General features: G+C 40.6%; 1 protein-coding gene across 9 annotated transcripts in view; it reads left to right on the forward strand.

Annotated features, from left to right (window-relative positions):
- Positions 1-3525: 3525 nt before the first annotated feature.
- The window catches only part of acaca (acetyl-CoA carboxylase alpha), a 36116-nt gene continuing 21324 nt past the window's right edge, over positions 3526-18317 (forward strand). For 7 of the 9 annotated variants that reach the window (XM_031319946.2, XM_031319947.2, XM_031319948.2 and 4 more), the window contains exons 1-27: positions 5027-5285; positions 7296-7428; positions 7641-7779; positions 8369-8478; positions 8576-8657; positions 8782-8880; positions 9077-9183; positions 9297-9407; positions 9620-9829; positions 9958-10128; positions 10748-10909; positions 11056-11219; positions 11399-11549; positions 11774-11877; positions 11999-12226; positions 12439-12589; positions 12678-12812; positions 13507-13653; positions 13731-13919; positions 14790-14890; positions 15231-15319; positions 15562-15686; positions 15797-15910; positions 16278-16391; positions 16476-16565; positions 16677-16795; positions 18059-18082. In XM_031319946.2, the coding sequence (XP_031175806.1) occupies positions 5056-5285; positions 7296-7428; positions 7641-7779; positions 8369-8478; positions 8576-8657; positions 8782-8880; positions 9077-9183; positions 9297-9407; positions 9620-9829; positions 9958-10128; positions 10748-10909; positions 11056-11219; positions 11399-11549; positions 11774-11877; positions 11999-12226; positions 12439-12589; positions 12678-12812; positions 13507-13653; positions 13731-13919; positions 14790-14890; positions 15231-15319; positions 15562-15686; positions 15797-15910; positions 16278-16391; positions 16476-16565; positions 16677-16795; positions 18059-18082 (3599 nt within the window). In that variant the 5' untranslated portion in view covers positions 5027-5055. Of the gene's footprint in view, positions 3729-5026; positions 5286-7295; positions 7429-7640; positions 7780-8368; positions 8479-8575; positions 8658-8781; positions 8881-9076; positions 9184-9296; positions 9408-9619; positions 9830-9957; positions 10129-10747; positions 10910-11055; positions 11220-11398; positions 11550-11773; positions 11878-11998; positions 12227-12438; positions 12590-12677; positions 12813-13506; positions 13654-13730; positions 13920-14789; positions 14891-15230; positions 15320-15561; positions 15687-15796; positions 15911-16277; positions 16392-16475; positions 16566-16676; positions 16796-18058; positions 18083-18317 lie in introns of those variants that run through there. The other 2 variants (XM_031319945.2, XM_036008638.1) reach the window with 2 other exon arrangements.

The raw sequence follows: 18317 nt of genomic DNA on the forward strand, positions 1-18317 counted from the left end.
GAAACTGACGGGAGCTGACACAGGGAGGTACAACAGGAACGCGCAAACACAAAAACACACAATGATCTGACACAGGACAAGGGGAACACAAAGACTAAATACAGAGGGTAACGAGGTAACAAGAGGCAGGTGACACAAGGGCTGGGAAACAGGTGGAAAACATCAGGCAATCACAAGAGCGGGAAAACACAAGACATGAAGTAAAACCAGACAAGACAAGACAGAACACCAGACTATCAAAATAAAACAGGAAACAGAACATAAAACAAGCCAAGACCAAAAATCACACAATCACAAGGAGACAAGACATGACAGAAAACAGGCTACCAAAATATGACAGGACAAAACACCAAAACCATAACAACATGGATGTATCAAGAAAGGTGAATACTACTGTTTTGCCATTAAAAAAGACACACCTGTACAATTGTTGACACTTGAAATACCACTTAAGGTCAACTATTAAAAGCCATTATCTTCAAAACGTGTTTAAAACCTAGAAAAGATACTTTTTGGTGTGATCATGGAGCTGGGGAAAGAGACACTGTGTTGCACATGTTATGGGTTACACTAGAAGCAGAAAATTAGGAAGGATTGTGATTGTAATATTAGCAACACTAATATCTTCACTTAGTTTGTTCCGTATGCCCTACAAAATGAAAGAAAATTAGTTAGACTTCAAAAAATACATTGCTTAGCAATCACAATCCAATGGAATCAATTTAAAGACACTGTACGCCTACCTCTTAAAAGTTAAATCTGTAGGCCATATTTTCAAAAGCATGATGAATACATTTATCATCTAAACTATATTTGTGGTCGTTTTTGAAATATGACAAAATAACCAAGGCATGGCACTCCAAACCAAAACTGTTTCTCATACTGTAGCTGCTAGTGCAAAAGGTCAGTTCATCTCCCAGGAGGAAAATTGATCTGAAAGCCCTTCCCCTGTGCTGGGCTCCTTTCAAACCTCTATTGTGTGCATTTTCTCCTTGGCTGAGCGTAGCATTATATCGAAAGAACATCTCCACTGGCTCAAAAAATGTGGCGAGGAGGTCAACTGCAAAGTTTTGCAGATAGAAGACAACTTCTCCTTGCAGTGGGCTGGAGAGTTCTGGTGGTTGGGTGGGGGGAGGAAAGGAGAGCTCTTCTCCTGTCAACAACACTCTGCCTCACCCACTCATATTACCATAGGTGACGGGCAAGCAAAAGTATAGGTGTGGGACAGTTACCTCACATTGGATAGCCAGGGTGCAGAATACTAACCTAAACACTCATAGATAAGTTCATATGTCAACCATGATGCTGCCCCTGTGTAATTTGATCTGGATTGTGTCAAGAGAGGCAATGCTTTCTAAGGTCCGGTAGAACTCAGATGGGTTTTTTAAATTAGTCATAATAATCCTTTAAACACAGTGTCAAAGCAACATGGTGCATAACATATTCCTGGAAGAATACTCAGCATATTGGTGCTCTAAATTTCCTTTGAAATTAAATGCTGGGATACAAATGTCAACACACATGGCTTAGAGACTAGATAATCATCTGTAGCATGCACTATGGATAATGCTCATAACAGAGATATCATCTGAATGCCTGTGTTATCATTAATAAGACACTAAAGTGTGTTTTGTGGGGGGCTTGATAGAGTACAGGTGTGTAGAGGCTTGACATATGAATAAGGGTTTATTACCAAATAGGCACTTACAAGGAATTTGCCTTGGTGTTTGGTGCATACAGTAAACATATTAAGAGGAAATAAAAATAAAGGCAAAGTACTGCAACAGTCAAAAACATAAATATAGAAAAAAGTTACAATAAAAATATGAAAAAGACTATAAATAATACTATGACAAATGTGTATATAGCTGTTTTACAATGACAAAAGCAATTATATATATATATCGTTATCTCCGTTCTTTTGCTGAAAACAAGATACAAAAAAAGTATATTCTATTTGTTAATGATGCAATATTAACCATATCCATAAGGCCACCATTTCAATTAAAACGATTTGATCTCTGCCTAATTTACTGTGTACTTAGAGGTGGCAAATTACTGGACTCTGAAGCCATCTAGTGGATCACAATTGCAGTAACGCAGCATTTTTGAAAAACTATTCAAAGAGAGATTGCTCTACATTTTGATGGAAGTACTGGAATTGAGACTGAGGTTATTTCACTAAATATATTCACAGTTTATGGTTTCATTTCAACAGTTAGCTCACATCTTTAGTTCCCAATCACTTATCGACAGGTCTGACTCAGATTTGTTGTCTCTTAAGAACCCCTGCAGCTGAAAAAGTTAGGTTAACACGAAGCAGAAGTCAATCAAAGACGTCTTCTTTTCGTTCCTAAGTAGCCTGTGAAAATGTATTCTGAGTTCACGTCATCTTTAACGTGTGTGACTTCTCATTGCACTAATCTGATTTATGGCAGCATAGGGGGGCTTTTGCATAGACAGTATATAATATTGGAAGCTGCGCTGGTGCAGATCCTTAGACAGGCGTTGCCCTACTGATTTATTATTGTCATAAATGCATGATAGGAAGTGGAATTACGCCATGTATTTCATATAGGTTCGGCTTCAAGCACAGGCGATAAAAAAAACACCTGAAACTGTTAAAGGTTTTATGAGAACAAAACACGTGGACTATCGTCCCTCCTATTACGAAATCAAAAAAACAACAAAACAACACACGCAGCAACGCAGGAAATGGGACAACCTCATGTTCCTCACCTGCCCCTCCTATAACCGCCCATTAAATCGCTCTGGAATCTGATTGGTTCTCTGCGAACACGACACATCCTAGATCTAGGTGAAATAGAGAGAACATACTTGCACAGTAAATCTTAGCCAGTACAGACCACAGTCAATGCTACAGACGAGATGTAATTTTGTTGTTTGATTTAACAATTGATTAGTTTGCTATGAAAGCCGTAAAATTATTTTATTGAGAAGAGTAGCATAATTCTATAACAGGGGCCTTTTGGGCCAAAGATCGCTAAAGATAGAGTGCTTTATAATATCAATTAAACATTCTCACAGCAACTACATGTAGGTCACTCAACAGTCACAACTTTCACAAAAACTGAAAGCATGAAGACAGAAAACTACGGAGGCAGAGAATAATTAAACAATAAAAACATAAATAATGGTTAACTATAATCTTTAAAACGTGAACTAATTTGAATCTAGGACTATATTATCAACGCCTAAATATATATGCAGTGAAAGCGCCTGGTAATAGGTGGTGGAAGTCTAGTAGTGTAGAATATTGATAGTTATCACAATGTGCTTCATTGGAATTTCATAGATTAAACATATTACTTTTAACATAAATTAAATATTCTTCAAATATACACTATCTACGACTACACATCTACTAAAAGTATTTCATTTTCATATTATAATCATCCATAATATACAATTTATATATTATATTTCTTTTATTTTTTATTTCATCTTCATTTCATGTACCGTATGGTGTGAAGTCTCTTTTATCTAATCTATTTCTATAGCGGAAGTTGCTGTCAGAGGTCAATGTCCAGGAGTAACCTGTCTGCGCATCATCATCACCCCACTCTGCTGTTGAAGCGTCTGTTGCCTCATCATGATGTGATTTTTTCCCATCATCCCTGGAAACAGAGATGTCTGATAGACAGAACTAATTTATTGATCTCTTGGACTTAACTTTTTCAGGATAACGTTTCGGTGCATCTCCAGCGGTGAGTTGATAGCCGAGATGTTTATCTCAGATTGTGTCTGTATTGTTAAGTTAGTTGCGTTCAGAGATTTCGACTTCGCTGCCGTAACGTTACAGTAACAGTTACACCTGCCGACAGTTAGTAGAAACGTTAACGTTACTGTATTAGTGCAATGTCTGTGGCTTTATAATTGTATTAGCCGCTGCCAGTAAGCTAGCTAACGCCAACGTTATTAGCATCTGCGCCTCAGCTTATCTGTGGCTTCTGTTGAGTTAGGAAGCTAGCTTTGACTTGACAGGTAACGCTAACGTTTATTAACGCTAACGTCCGTTGACTTAGCGCTAACCATAGCTAGCTAGAAAACAGTTCACCGGCTATGCCATTAAATGATATGGTTTGAGGCGGAAGTTTCGGTCTGTTAAATGCAGTTATCGGTATCATTTTATGATGTTCCCCTGGCTCACGTTTACAGCGTGTGTGGCCGCAGTGCTCGGCTTGTTTTTCTGGTTCCGCAAGCAGCTATCGATAGGTAAGTTAAGGTGTGTCATACGTTGAAGTCTAGCTACTCCTTTCGACTTGCCCAAGCAGGTGAAGAGCATCTTCACGTGAGTTGTAGCAACGTGAAGGAACAGAGGCAGGTTGGACAGCACCGTGGCAGTTAGGGGACATCTTATTGTTTCCATAGAGTGATGTTAATTAACATTGTATATGACGTCCTTCGTCAGTTATGAACGAGAAAGTGAGTCCGAGAGTAAAATTTGCCTTTAAATCAATTTATGCAACATACAGTTGTAGTCATTCAATAGTCTCGACCATTGCATTGACTAAAAGCATTTATTTTGCATTTGTTTTAATTGGCTGACACACTTTAAGTGTATCTCACATTCAGGCAGGATTATACTGTTTATGTGACTATATGTGTTAAATTGTGTGAATATATGCTTTTTGCATAGGCAGTGTTGTTACACAATGCTTCAGATGGCTGTATGGTTACTGATGACAGTATAAACATTGTTAAATACAAATGTCATTATTTCATCCGTCTTGCATTATGATGTACTCCAAACTGTTTTTGGCATGTTCAATAAAGCCACTTTTCCAGAGCCTGCACACATAATGTACTGATGCTCCCAGTCAGTGTCAAGTTTTGCAATGTCGGTTTATCAAGATAGTCTACTTAAGTTGATGTAACTCACTTTTGCAACATGACAAACAGCATCACATGCCAACCAAGGCAATCTTGTGACACACTGTACCCTGATATTTGGACTCTGTGGCTCCTTTATAACTGTTGCTGCCACTCTTGTGTTTCTTGCCAGTATTTGCAGCCTGTTCGTGTCGCCCAGACATGGCACAGCAGAACGGTGCTGCCAAGAAGAACCCGGCTGTTGCGGCGTTGCACTCTCACTTCATTGTGGGATCGGTATCGGAGGAGAACTCAGAGGATGAAATCCAAGGCAAGCCTGACTTGCGACTGGAGGAAAAGGAGACTCGCTCCTTGTCACCATCCTCTGATAGCTCAAGCAGCACCTTTGATATGGGATTCGACAACAATGATGGGCCCTTGCACAATCTAAGGTTAGAATGCAAACCTGGCCAGTCAAATCTGCATCACCTCTAGTCTCTCAATGCTCATTTACATTTATGATTAGATTATGTTATATGTGTGGATAAATGTATTTCTGTGATGATTTGTATTCTAAAGCTTTTCTTTTCTCAGGCATGGAGGCCAATTTGTATCAATAATTTAACATATTTATGAAGCTACTTAAAACATGTTCCTAACTTGGAAAATATGACCGGTACTTTAGGGTTTAAGATGAGTCGTCTTCGTTGCAATTTTAAGTATTTTGGATACTTTACTTTGTTCAGTCATTTGTAAACTGTACCCATAGTGATGCATTCAATTTGCATATTATGTAGACATTAATTTAGCAGCCTTGAAATGCATTATTTCTTATTGGCTTGCAAACATGAGATGCACATTGGGACCCTGCAACGTCAAATGCTATCTCTGAGACTAGTGCTGTGGGAGCAGTCCAAAATGTCACTTTGTTCAGACTATGTACTCCTTCTAACGGCACATGTGAAAAAATGTGGTTTCACTAGCAGCGCACTGCTAAAGGGGTTCTTTGTGTCCTGAGTCTGTGTGGTTGGCCTGGAAAGTAGGCCTGCATAGAATTCAGAATCTTGGTTTTGGGTAAGTTGGAAAAATGTTCACAAGCAGAAATGACCAATCGGACTAGTCGTAAGGAGCTTTTTACCACGGATAGAACTTTGTTTAAAGTTTGTAGCAGTTTTTAGTCTCTCTGCCAGGCCCAGGTCTGTCGATGAGCTGCGTAGTCCTCTCATGTCACTGTTACTTTCTCAGACGGTGGTTTGTAAATTATATTTTCCTTTCAAGCTTCACAGAAGGTTTGACATTCAAATGAGATAGGCTACACATGCTGATCATGTACTGAATATCTCGATTTAAAAAAAAAAAAAAAAAAATGATTCACAGTCTGTAAATGTAGTTTTTTTTTTTAAATAAAAAATATGAATACATTTTTGGAATTCTATGAATCAATTTTGAATCGATAGAGCTTGAGTCGCGATTCGAATGTGAATCGATTTTTTTTTGCACACCCCTAATAATTATATGCTTTTTACTTTCCAGTGTGTTAAAAACAGATTTTATACGTGTTTTATATGTGTTCTAGCTTTGTTTATCTGTAAATTTGGTTTCTAAATAGTGTTATATTATGCAGCCAGCCATGTAAATAAAGGTCTTTTTTTCCCGCATGATGACTAACTTTTTGAGCTAATCAGGAAAGTTTGATTTTGTTTATTATTATCTACTGTATACAAGATGTGGAAATCATTGTTCTGTCCAGTCTGGCTCTGTGTGATCAGTTTTACAAGGACAAAGAAGTTGAGAGAAGTAGGGATTAACTGAAAGAAGCTGGGACTGCAGTTTTAAAACTGGAAATACTGCACTGTCTCTCTCGTGGGACAGAACAAACTCGCAGCTCCACAGCTGGATTGAAATCAGGGCCTCCATTCAGTAGGGGCACATTTGCCTCTTCAGTAACCTCTTCAGTCAGTAACCCCTACAGTGATGCAATAATGCACTGTCAGGCCACAGAAGCCAGCCAGCCAGATGAGTTTCCCACCCCCTGAACTACCCCTGAACTCCACCCCAAGCTCCCCTTGGGGTGGAGCTTGATTGAAAGGGCTCTTGTCCCAGAATGTTACCATGTTTGAGGACTGTAAAGTGTCCTGTCCTATTATGCATTACATGGTCTGCTCTGTTAGTGGTTATACTGTTAGCAGACTGTTTTCTTCTTAAAAATATCACCAAATCATTAGCCAAATTCCTATCATTAGTACATTTTAAGGTTTTCTTTAACGTTTCCTGATAGATTAAGCTGCTCACCCACTCGTTTGATAGTTTGCCTCGAGCAGTTTAATTTCTTAATTCTTGTCTTGCATTTTGTACAGTTGAAAATGAGAGCTTAGGAGTTATCTGTTCTTTATCAGCATAGCTGCCTAATACCCTGTTTCTTCCAGGGCTGTTAAATGCATTCTTTGTATTTCTTGAAACAGACCAAGCATGTCGGGCCTGCACCTTGTGAAGCAAGGCAGAGATCGCCGGCGTATTGATCTCCAGAGGGACTTCACTGTGGCTTCTCCTGCTGAATTTGTCACCCGCTTTGGTGGCAACAAGGTTATCGAGAAGGTGACGATTTTTATTTAGTACACTACGTGCAACCTCTTGAATGAAGAAAACAAACCAGTAAAGAATTCTAAAACAGAACAAATTGTGTGTTTGCATCACACAGCCATAAAATGTAACATCTATATACAGTATATAACAGCCATTATTTACTGAAGTATTTTAACTTATGTGAGCGAATCAACATCTGTAACTCAACTGTCTTGCCTCTCCAGGTGCTTATCGCCAACAATGGCATTGCAGCGGTCAAATGCATGCGCTCCATCCGCCGCTGGGCCTATGAGATGTTTCGCAATGAAAGAGCAATCCGCTTTGTTGTAATGGTGACCCCAGAGGACCTGAAGGCCAATGCAGGTGAGCTTTAGCATGATATCAGCTATGAACTGTGGTGCCAGTGACATGACAAAGCGCCGGACTCGGCTCTTTTGCAGTGCATTCAAACACCTTAGCTAATTAAGAGATAGTACAGTACTAGGGCTGCACGATATGAGGAAAACATCTAATTGTGATTATTTTGACTGATATTGCGATTTGCGATATGATTCACAATATTGGAGGGAATGATCGTTTTGGTATCATTATTCTCATTTTCATTGAAAATTATTAACATTGAAAGAAATGATTATAGTGTGATTTTTGCGAGGATCTGTACCAAACAAAGATTTTTTTTCTTTAATCTGTAGGTTATGATTTGTAGGCCGGGACGTCTCTGTAGCACCACAATACTTAATTCAGAATGGTTTGACACATATTTTGCCATTAACAAATATTGCGCCCCCCTGCGATTTGGATATTGCACTAGTCCATATTGCGATTTTGATACATAATTGTGCAGCCCTATACAGTACACAGGTACCCAGCGTGGAAAACTGTATATGTGACTGCAGCAAGATGATTTGGGGAAAATAATAGGTTTTCTTTGGTTCTGGCTTTTGGTTCACAGAGTACATCAAAATGGCCGATCATTACGTGCCTGTGCCAGGAGGGACTAATAACAACAACTATGCCAATGTCGAGCTCATTCTGGACATTGCCAAACGCATACCTGTTCAGGTATGACCCCATGCTTAATATAGCTATAGTTTCCTCACAGTAATTAATCATTGCATCATGGATTAAATGCCTATTGTCATACTCTTGATCCTTACAGGCTGTGTGGGCTGGATGGGGTCATGCCTCAGAGAACCCCAAACTTCCAGAGCTGCTTCATAAGAATGGCATCGCTTTCATGGGTAAAGACAAGCTTCTAACTTTGTCTATCACTTTGACCCTTTAACTTACCTTCACAGTATCAGTTTACTAAACTAAACTGCTCTTTCATTTTTTTGTTTTTTTTATTGCTTACTTCTTCCTCAGGTCCCCCAAGTCAGGCTATGTGGGCTCTAGGAGACAAGATTGCTTCGTCCATCGTGGCTCAGACTGCTGGCATCCCAACCCTGCCCTGGAGCGGCTCAGGTAGGTCACAGCTTAGGGTCCAGAGGTAGTCTTTTGTTCAGGCTGTTTATGATCCACTTAATCCACCTTAAATTAAGAGGGGCTGTCTTTTATTATTCAAAAAAACAATGTATGATTTTTGAACTCCCCCAGATTTAAACTTAATGTAGCAGATGTTTGCTTGTATGTTAATATGCGTTCTGTTTGTCTTTCTCAGGCCTGACAGTAGAATGGACAGAGAACGACCAAAAGAAGAAAACAATCAATGTTCCTTCTGACGTGTATGAGCTTGGCTGCATCCAGGATGTGGAGGATGGCCTGAGGGTAAGCATGTCATTTAACTGACGGTTCATGATGCCAAATGAATGTTGCATGGTGCTTAAGTATACTGTGGATACTTGAATGTATACTGAAAAGCTGTATGTTTCCATTGCCAGGCTGCAGAAAAAGTCGGCTACCCTGTCATGGTGAAGGCCTCAGAGGGAGGCGGAGGCAAAGGCATCCGTAAAGTCAACTCTGTTGATGATTTCCCCAATCTCTTCAGACAGGTACGTGGAAACTCAGGCTAAATCCAGCATTTAATTAGAAAAATGCTAGATATAACACATTATAGAATAGGGTTAGAATGTATAATAAAATATCCAAATGGGAAAATGTTGCTGCTCCAAAGTGGAATTAATGGGGGAAAAAAATACAGACATTTTCGATCTCTTTGGGCATTTCTTGGCTGCAAGGATTTACTTTTTATTTGGTCCTCCAGGTCCAGGCAGAAGTTCCAGGATCACCTATTTTCGTCATGCAGCTGGCTAAGCACGCCCGCCACCTAGAGGTCCAGATCTTGGCTGATCAATATGGCAATGCCATTTCCCTGTTTGGTAGAGACTGTTCTGTGCAGCGACGGCACCAGAAAATCATAGAGGAGGCTCCTGCTACCATCGCCACTTCGGATGTGTTTGAGGATATGGAAGGGGTACAACCAATCTAGCATTGTTTAAAATTCTGTATAGATAATAAATAGAGACCTAACATCAAAGTAAATTCAGATTTGATTGAACAAATTTTAACCTTGAAACGAATGGAATTGTTTGCTCTCCTCAGTGTGCAGTGAAGCTGGCTAAGATGGTGGGTTACGTCAGTGCAGGTACAGTGGAGTATCTCTACAGCCAGGATGGCAGCTTCTACTTCCTGGAGCTCAACCCTCGTCTGCAGGTGGAACACCCCTGTACGGAGATGGTGGCTGATGTCAACCTGCCTGCTGCCCAACTGCAGGTCAGTCCCACCCAGACACGCCTGCACTGTTACAAAGAACACACTCTGGCGCATCACATACAGTGCGTTTAAGTCTGGGACTGTCCTATAGAAGACAATGTTAGCATGCTTCACCGCCTTCACCGCTTTGGGCCCCCTGTCTCCATGGCAACGGACTGTAAAAGAAGTAGTAGATCCAGTTGTTGTAGCAGCACATGGTCACGTGGTCTGTTCTGCAGTGTTTGGGATCGTGTGTAAATAGGTCAGTGGCAGTCAAGCTGAAGGGCAGTGTTGCTGGGAAAGCTTTGTAGCCATGCTGATTGGATGATACTGTGGGAGTGACACATTCTCTATGGCACAAAGGATGAGGGGCTTTTTTGCAGGCAACGACAGGACTCGCTATCTGTCAGAAAGATGGTGTTCATCGGTTGTCTAGAAAACCGAAAACATGATGTTGGCAACCATCAGAAAGCACGCAGGGGAAAACTTGTGTGGTTCATTCAAAGCAAATATAATCATGATCCATATAAGTCAATGTGTTGTTTACCATCAGTGCCTGCGAGCCTGTTCCTAAATGTTCTATTTATGTCAGTTCTATTGCACTCACTTGTTTTCTGCTAATAACACTATCTTCTGTCAGATTGCTATGGGTATTCCTCTTCAAAGAATCAAAGACGTCAGGATGCTTTATGGGGTCCAACCCTGGGGAGACTCTCCAATTGACTTTGAGGGTCTGTCGACAGCCCCCTCCCCACGGGGCCATGTCATTGCAGCACGTATCACCAGTGAAAACCCTGATGAGGTAAGCCTCACTCTCTCCGGGTACACTAAATAATTGTAATTCTGTTGTACCATACATAAAGGCCATTGTTATTACTCCTAAATGTGACCTTTCTCTTAGTGTCAAATTAGCTGTTTTTGAAAGAGTGAAATGTGGTGTAATTGCAGGGTTTCAAGCCAAGCTCTGGAACAGTGCAAGAGCTGAATTTCCGCAGCAATAAGAACGTGTGGGGCTACTTCAGTGTTGCAGCGGCTGGAGGGCTGCACGAGTTTGCTGACTCCCAATTTGGACACTGTTTCTCTTGGGGAGAGAATCGGGAAGAAGCCATCTCGTGAGTATACACCAAATTTTCAAAAGCATTGCTTTGTCAGAAAGATCACTCAAAAAACATTTATTTATTGCTAATCTTAATATACTTTATATTTACATCGGGATATATTTCTTATGCATTTGTCTAATCAGAGGTTTTTGTCATTGAACACGTGTCGTGATTAATTAATCTTTTTCTAGCAACATGGTGGTAGCTCTGAAGGAATTGTCTATCAGAGGAGACTTCAGGACCACAGTGGAATACCTCATTAAGCTGCTGGAGACGGAAAGCTTTCAGCACAACAGCATTGACACAGGCTGGCTGGACAGGCTTATCTCTGAGAAGATGCAGGTATGCAGAGATGTTCCATCTGTGGCCACTAGATGCTCTATGAAAAAAACCTATAATCGTCAAAGATATGCTTGACATAGTGACCGATATTAGTGCTGAAACCAGACAAAAGTGTCGTAATAATAGAAGAAAAGGCCCATTGCGGTTCATTGCTTGCTGGCTCCATGCCGCTTGATTTTCACCTTTTCCTGGCTAAGAATATATAACGTGTATGTTGTGTGTAGGCGGAGCGTCCCAATACCATGCTGGGAATTGTGACTGGGGCTCTTCATGTGGCAGATGTCAATCTAAGGAACAGTGTGTCCAACTTTCTGCATTCTCTGGAAAGGTAAAAAATATGGCAATGTCATAGTAATACATTGCAAGCAGTAGACACTCAGGACAAAAAAAACAAAACAACTTGCGGTGTTTGAATAGCAAGCATGAGATGCTCTCTACTCTCTGACCAGGGGCCAGGTGCTGCCAGCTCACACACTACTCAACACTGTGAACGTGGAGCTGATCTATGAAGGCACCAAGTACGTCCTGACGGTGACGCGCCAGTCTCCCAACTCCTATGTGGTCATCATGAACAACTCCTCGGCTGAGGTGGACGTCCATCGGCTCAGTGATGGAGGTCTTTTGCTGTCTTATGATGGGAGCAGCTACACTACCTACATGAAGGAAGAGGTGGACAGGTAAGAGCAAAAATAGCTTTAGAATGAAATTATCATTTATAAATAAGCTGTACTACAGAGCAGAAATGAAAAATTGAAATTGAATGAAACCATAATGCAATGACACATCTTTATTTTGCTAATTCATTGCCTGGAAATATCTTAAATTAGTTAACAACCTTACAGAAATGACTTGATTGTACTTAAGACTTCTGATTTTTTTCCCTCTGCAGGTATCGCATCACGATTGGGAACAAGACCTGTGTTTTTGAAAGGGAGAATGATCCTTCGCTGCTGCGATCTCCTTCAGCAGGAAAGCTTATCCAGTACACAGTCGAGGATGGCGGGCACGTGTTTTCTGGCCAGTGCTACGCTGAAATAGAGGTACAGTATCTTAAGGCTTATGTGTGTGTTTTCCACAATAAAGATGGAATCAGTTCATTTGTACAGATGTCAACTTTGTAAATTCCAGGTGATGAAGATGGTAATGACCCTCACAGCTTTGGAGTCTGGTTGTATTCACTATGTGAAGAGGGCTGGAGCAGCACTGGACCCTGGCTGTGTCATTGCCAAGCTGCAACTGGATGACCCAAGCAGAGTGCAACAGGTACTGTATGTCTGACTAATGCAATCTGCACAGGTATATACTGTATCCGGGTAGGATTTCCCACATTCCAGCTTCAAAATGATATGCAATATTTCTTTGTTTAGTCTTTGTTTAGTTAAAGTTAGCATTTTAAGTTAGGCCATACATTTGAGCTTTTGGCTCCTTCTATTAGGAAAAGTAAGTCAAGGTCTACGTTTCCATGCACAAAAGCTGCACTCTGCTTACTCTTAGCCTATATATTAGTTATTTGGGTGTGTGCATGTTTGTATATGACAAGTCACTTTATGAAGTCAAAACATCAATGAGGCAGGAAATTGAAACTATCAACAAAGATGAAGGCTTATTTATCTGAAAGGAGCCGGTGTCTGCATAAACATCTGAACCAAGGTAATGCCAGAAAGTCGGGAGACAGCCTTTATGGGGAAGAAGGAGCCCTCTTCTGGTAAATGTGTCACTACTGCTTAGGTAACAATGCCTACAGAAGTGTAAACATGACATGTTAAATTACTTTCTTGGACAAAAATGATTCAGGATATTGTTTTCTTCAACATGCATTTAGACGGTGCGGTTTTCTTATTTCAGAGTATGCCTACTACTTCCTACTGTACTATACCATGACAATGTTTGTGTATGAAACATCAGCATATGCAATGTTGGCAAATGTCTGTAATCAGTATTTGTGTTTGTCTTGTAGGCAGACCTGTTCACAGGGCCACTGCCTACTATCCAGGCAGTAGCTCTGAGAGGGGAAAAGCTACACAGGGTCTTCCACAACACACTGGATCATCTTGTTCACATAATGAGTGGCTACTGTCTTCCTGAGCCTTTTTTCAGTGCTAGGGTAAGAATTCATGAACACCTGTGTGTCTTCCAATTGTAAGCAACTCCTTAAACATATGTCTCTTGTGTCTGTCCTAGTTGAAAGAGTGGGTGGAAAGGATGATGAAAACCATGCGTGATCCCTCTTTACCACTGTTGGAGCTTCAAGACATCATGACCAGTGTGTCAGGTCGCATCCCCCCTGCTGTGGAGAAGTGCATCAAGAAGGAGATGGCTCAGTATGCTAGCAACATCACCTCCGTGCTCTGCCAGTTTCCCAGCCAACAGGTGCAGCAACATATGCACACACAATGCTAACTATGCCCACAGAATTCTTCTTAAACTTAGGTTGTCAATAACCGTAAACCTCACTGTTCTTTTTTCTGTGCCAGTTATAATTTTGTTTGGTTTTCACTGTTACTCCAGTAATTAGTTATGCACAAATATATAGTTAATGCTGCCACATTAGATCATCTACAAAACGGCAGTAAAAACCTGTTATAATAAATGGGTTTTATTGGTTTCCAGGTATTAATGGCGTTGTTAGTTTGGCAGTGGGATGTCTCAGCTGTAGGATTCAATTGCACTCCAATTGTCCAGTCTGCCAGAAAAACACTGTCCACCTCCTCTTGACTTTTTGTACAGTTTCTTGTGCAAACAAATTATTTGGCAATATATATCTGAGTGACTGCATATCTGTCTAAGTAAAAGGGTAAGCAGAAGGCAAGTTCTGTCTGTGTCTCTGTCTGTGTGTGTGCACGAGGAATCTTGTTTACACATATCAGTTTTATATATATTTGTTATAACAAAGTCTGTAATGAGAAAATGTCTTCCAACAACTTGCTGAATTATTGAAACAATCCACTACATTTGATGTGTTATTGTGGGTAAACCATTTTCTACAGTTTCGTATATAATCATGCATATTTTATGAAGAGCAAAGAAAGGCCACGCCTCTGTGAGAAGTAGTGAGAGGATGTTTTCACACACCTCACATTTTTATTAATCTCTCATTTTAATCACTAATTTCACACCCAGTTAGGATCCCACCTATAACGAGAGCAAGCTAATTGAAGGGCCATCAGTAGCAGTGGGATTTAATGCTTACGAGTCTCCACTGCTTTTTTGATTAAATGCTTATATTGTTTATCTTTCCAGATTGCAAACATCCTGGACAGCCATGCTGCTACTCTTAACAAGAAGTCAGAGAGAGAAGTCTTCTTTATGAACACACAAAGCATCGTTCAGCTGGTGCAGAAGTGAGTCTGATACACTCTATACTGTATATGCAAAGAATTATATTGAGATACTATCAATATAATGCAAAGCTTCACACGTTGATCACTTAGATTTACAGCCTATGACCCAAAGTGACAGATTGCACAGACCAGCTTCTTGAGCACATTAGGTCTGGAACAACCTTCCCAAAGTCTAGAAGGCTCACGCCATAATTTGCTGCATGCCATGAACTTTTTTTGTAACACTGAAATTGGTTTGATCTGTATTGGTTGTTTTCCTTGTTACTAGATCTCCTGTGCACAGTAAGTACAATGCTGCATTTTTCTTTGCGTGAGGCCAGACTGTGTTTGTCTCCAACAGGTATCGCAGTGGCATCAGAGGTCACATGAAGGCGGTGGTGATGGACTTGCTCAGACAGTACCTGAAAGTAGAGATCCAGTTTCAGAATGGTGAGGGACTGCAGCAACACACTTAATTATTGGTTTCAAGGGTTCATTGTGGTGATGCGTTGCGACATGCAAGAGGAATGTGCTTCTAGTATTGCGGCCCTTCAAGTTTTTCAGAAGACTTGCACTTACTCATTCTGTTCACTTGGGGGAGCTCTTTAACAATAAACACCTGAGCATCTGTGACTCTGCAGTTCCCCTGTGCAGTATTTCCCAAAGCTCTTACATGTTGGTTTTCTTAACAGGACACTATGACAAGTGTGTGTTCGCACTGCGTGAGGAAAACAAAGGCGACATGGCCAACGTGCTCAACTACATCTTCTCCCATGCTCAAGTCACCAAGAAGAACCTGCTGGTTACTATGCTGATTGTAAGTGTCCGTCTCGCTGAGTCGGACCAGTTCAAAGTTTTCCCTGAACTAAAGAGTTGAAAGATATCTAGCTAGTAATGTTCTGTAAAGTTATCATCTCCTGTGTCTAGGATCAGCTGTGTGGCCGGGATCCCACACTGACAGATGAACTGATGGCCATCTTGACTGAACTCACCCAGCTCAGCAAGACAACCAATGCCAAGGTGGCACTGCGTGCCCGGCAGGTCAGATGTGGATTCCTAATCTTTGTTGGCAAATTAATTTTGATATGAAATTGTGCCTGCTTAAAGTCAAAACCTGAAAAATATGAATTCTCCTGAAGTGGTTAAAGCTGCTTTATGTAGGATTTTCACGTAAAAGAAACTGTAATGGGTCCACCACCAGATGTCACCATCTACTGTTTTTCATTTAAATGAGTGAAAAACAAAACGATTAGAATAGGAAAATTGGTAATTCTCATAAACGTTTTAAATCTGGAGCAAAGAGAACTGTAAAGAGATGGACACTTTCACAAACTGTGAAGAGAATAGCGTGCTATACCATTTAATAATAAATGAGTTGACTGTATTTCATTCATCCTTTTTTATCCAGGTGTTGATAGCTTCCCACCTCCCTTCTTATGAGCTACGACACAACCAGGTGGAATCCATCTTCCTCTCTGCCATCGATATGTATGGACACCAATTCTGCATTGAGAACCTGCAGGTAGGCAACAAAGGAGTTGGCTTTATCTGATGCCCTGAAAATAAAGAAAGTGTTCAAGATGACTGATTATCTGTTTTTCTCTAGAAACTGATCCTTTCAGAAACGTCCATCTTTGACGTTCTGCCCAACTTCTTCTACCACAGTAATCAGGTAGTCAGGATGGCTGCTCTTGAGGTGAGAGCAACAATGATCTCAATTTGCTTCAACTTCATTTTAATACGTTTTAAAATGCAGGCGATTCACATATCAAACTACTATTTTCTGTGGCTTTATCTCTTATCGCAGGTGTACGTTCGCAGAGCATACATTGCCTATGAGCTCAACAGTGTTCAGCATCGTCAACTGAGGGACAACACATGTATAGTAGAGTTCCAGTTCATGCTTCCCACCTCGCACCCCAACAGGTATACTGCTCATAAAACGCCTGCAACGCCCACATGCTGTGCATTACCTTTCCTGCTGCTCCCTCCCCCCTTAAACGGCACTATGGACAGGAATCAATATTTATAATAGGGATGGATATTGAATTGTCCATTGGTGGCAGTGATGATCCAGCATACATGTGATCCCTGCGTAATGTGTAATTTAGCATATATCTTAGCAGTTCCTACTCACTGCTTTCTTCTTCAGAATTATCAGCACAATTTGGGGGCTCCCTCTATATTTGTATCTCTGTTTGCCTCACAGAACCACTGGGTTATTCAATTGTCTAGGTGTTTGTAGCATAGGTAGAGGTGTGCTGTGGTTACCCAAAACATATCACTCCAAAGCCTTTTATTACAAGATACAACTAGCTAAGATAACTAGAGCTGGAGATTACTTTACAGTCTTACGTCATCCATGGTGCCACAGTTCCTCTCCCACCTTCCCAGCTATGTGTCTTTGTTCTCCATGTAAATGCTCCTCGTGTGCAAAAGAAAAATACTTGTAAAGTGTGCAAGTGCCATGAGCAACAAAGCTCCCAGTCTCCTGTCAGTTACCATTCCTTGTAAATCCTGGAAAAACATCGGGGCACTCTTATGCCATGTAAAACTTAAGAACCCCAGAGAAACCATCGGTACACCCGTGATTTATGTTGTACAAAATCACAGCATTTAAGAAAGCTTGTAACAGACAAGGTACTTTGGCATTTCTGTCTTCATCCCACCTGTGTGATTGTGTTCAGTTTGCCTGGGTGTGAATGTGTGTATGTCTCTGTGTATTTGCTTGTTGATGCTTCGCAGTGCTAGTAGTTCTCTTTGTTGCGTTTGGTTTTGCTTGTTTATGCAGTTAGTTGCAGAAATCCTTTAAATTGCCATCATACACACATTTAATTGCATCCTTGTGATCGTATGTGCCTGAATTAACCTTCATCACTAAAGTGTGAGTGTGAAATGATGCTCTGTCTTGTACCTCAGGATAAGGAAGCCTTAGAATCTCATAATGCATGTTTATAAAGGGAGCAGTCGGGAAGTGAAATGTGTGTTTACGGCTAGAAAGACATTTCCAATTTACTTTATCCTGCATTTTTCCATTAATTGCATTAATTTAGATATTGATCAGTGCAAAATATATTCATCATGGTAAAGGGCACACACACACACACACACACAGCTCTGCACCTTGACTGTCTTCCTCTCCTGATGCCTGCCACTAACCACATAGTAATCAATGTTGTTTGATTGCAGAGGGAACATCCCCACTCTAAACAGGTATTGTAAACATTATTTCCATTGCACAGACTATAAGTGACTGTAGACTAGCTAGCTGCACGGTCAAAGCAGTAATTCATGTTATTAATTCATGATTGAGTAATTCATCTGTTAATAAAGTCAACAAATTGTTTGATTATGCAACTGTTTGGTGCTTTAAAATCTCTCCAAAATGAAACCGATTTTAGCAACTGCAATTTGTCTGATTTAGACATGTTTCTTAATTGTACTGACC

This window comes from Sander lucioperca, chromosome 13 (genome assembly GCF_008315115.2).
Source record: "Sander lucioperca isolate FBNREF2018 chromosome 13, SLUC_FBN_1.2, whole genome shotgun sequence".
Lineage (NCBI taxonomy): Eukaryota > Metazoa > Chordata > Actinopteri > Perciformes > Percidae > Sander > Sander lucioperca.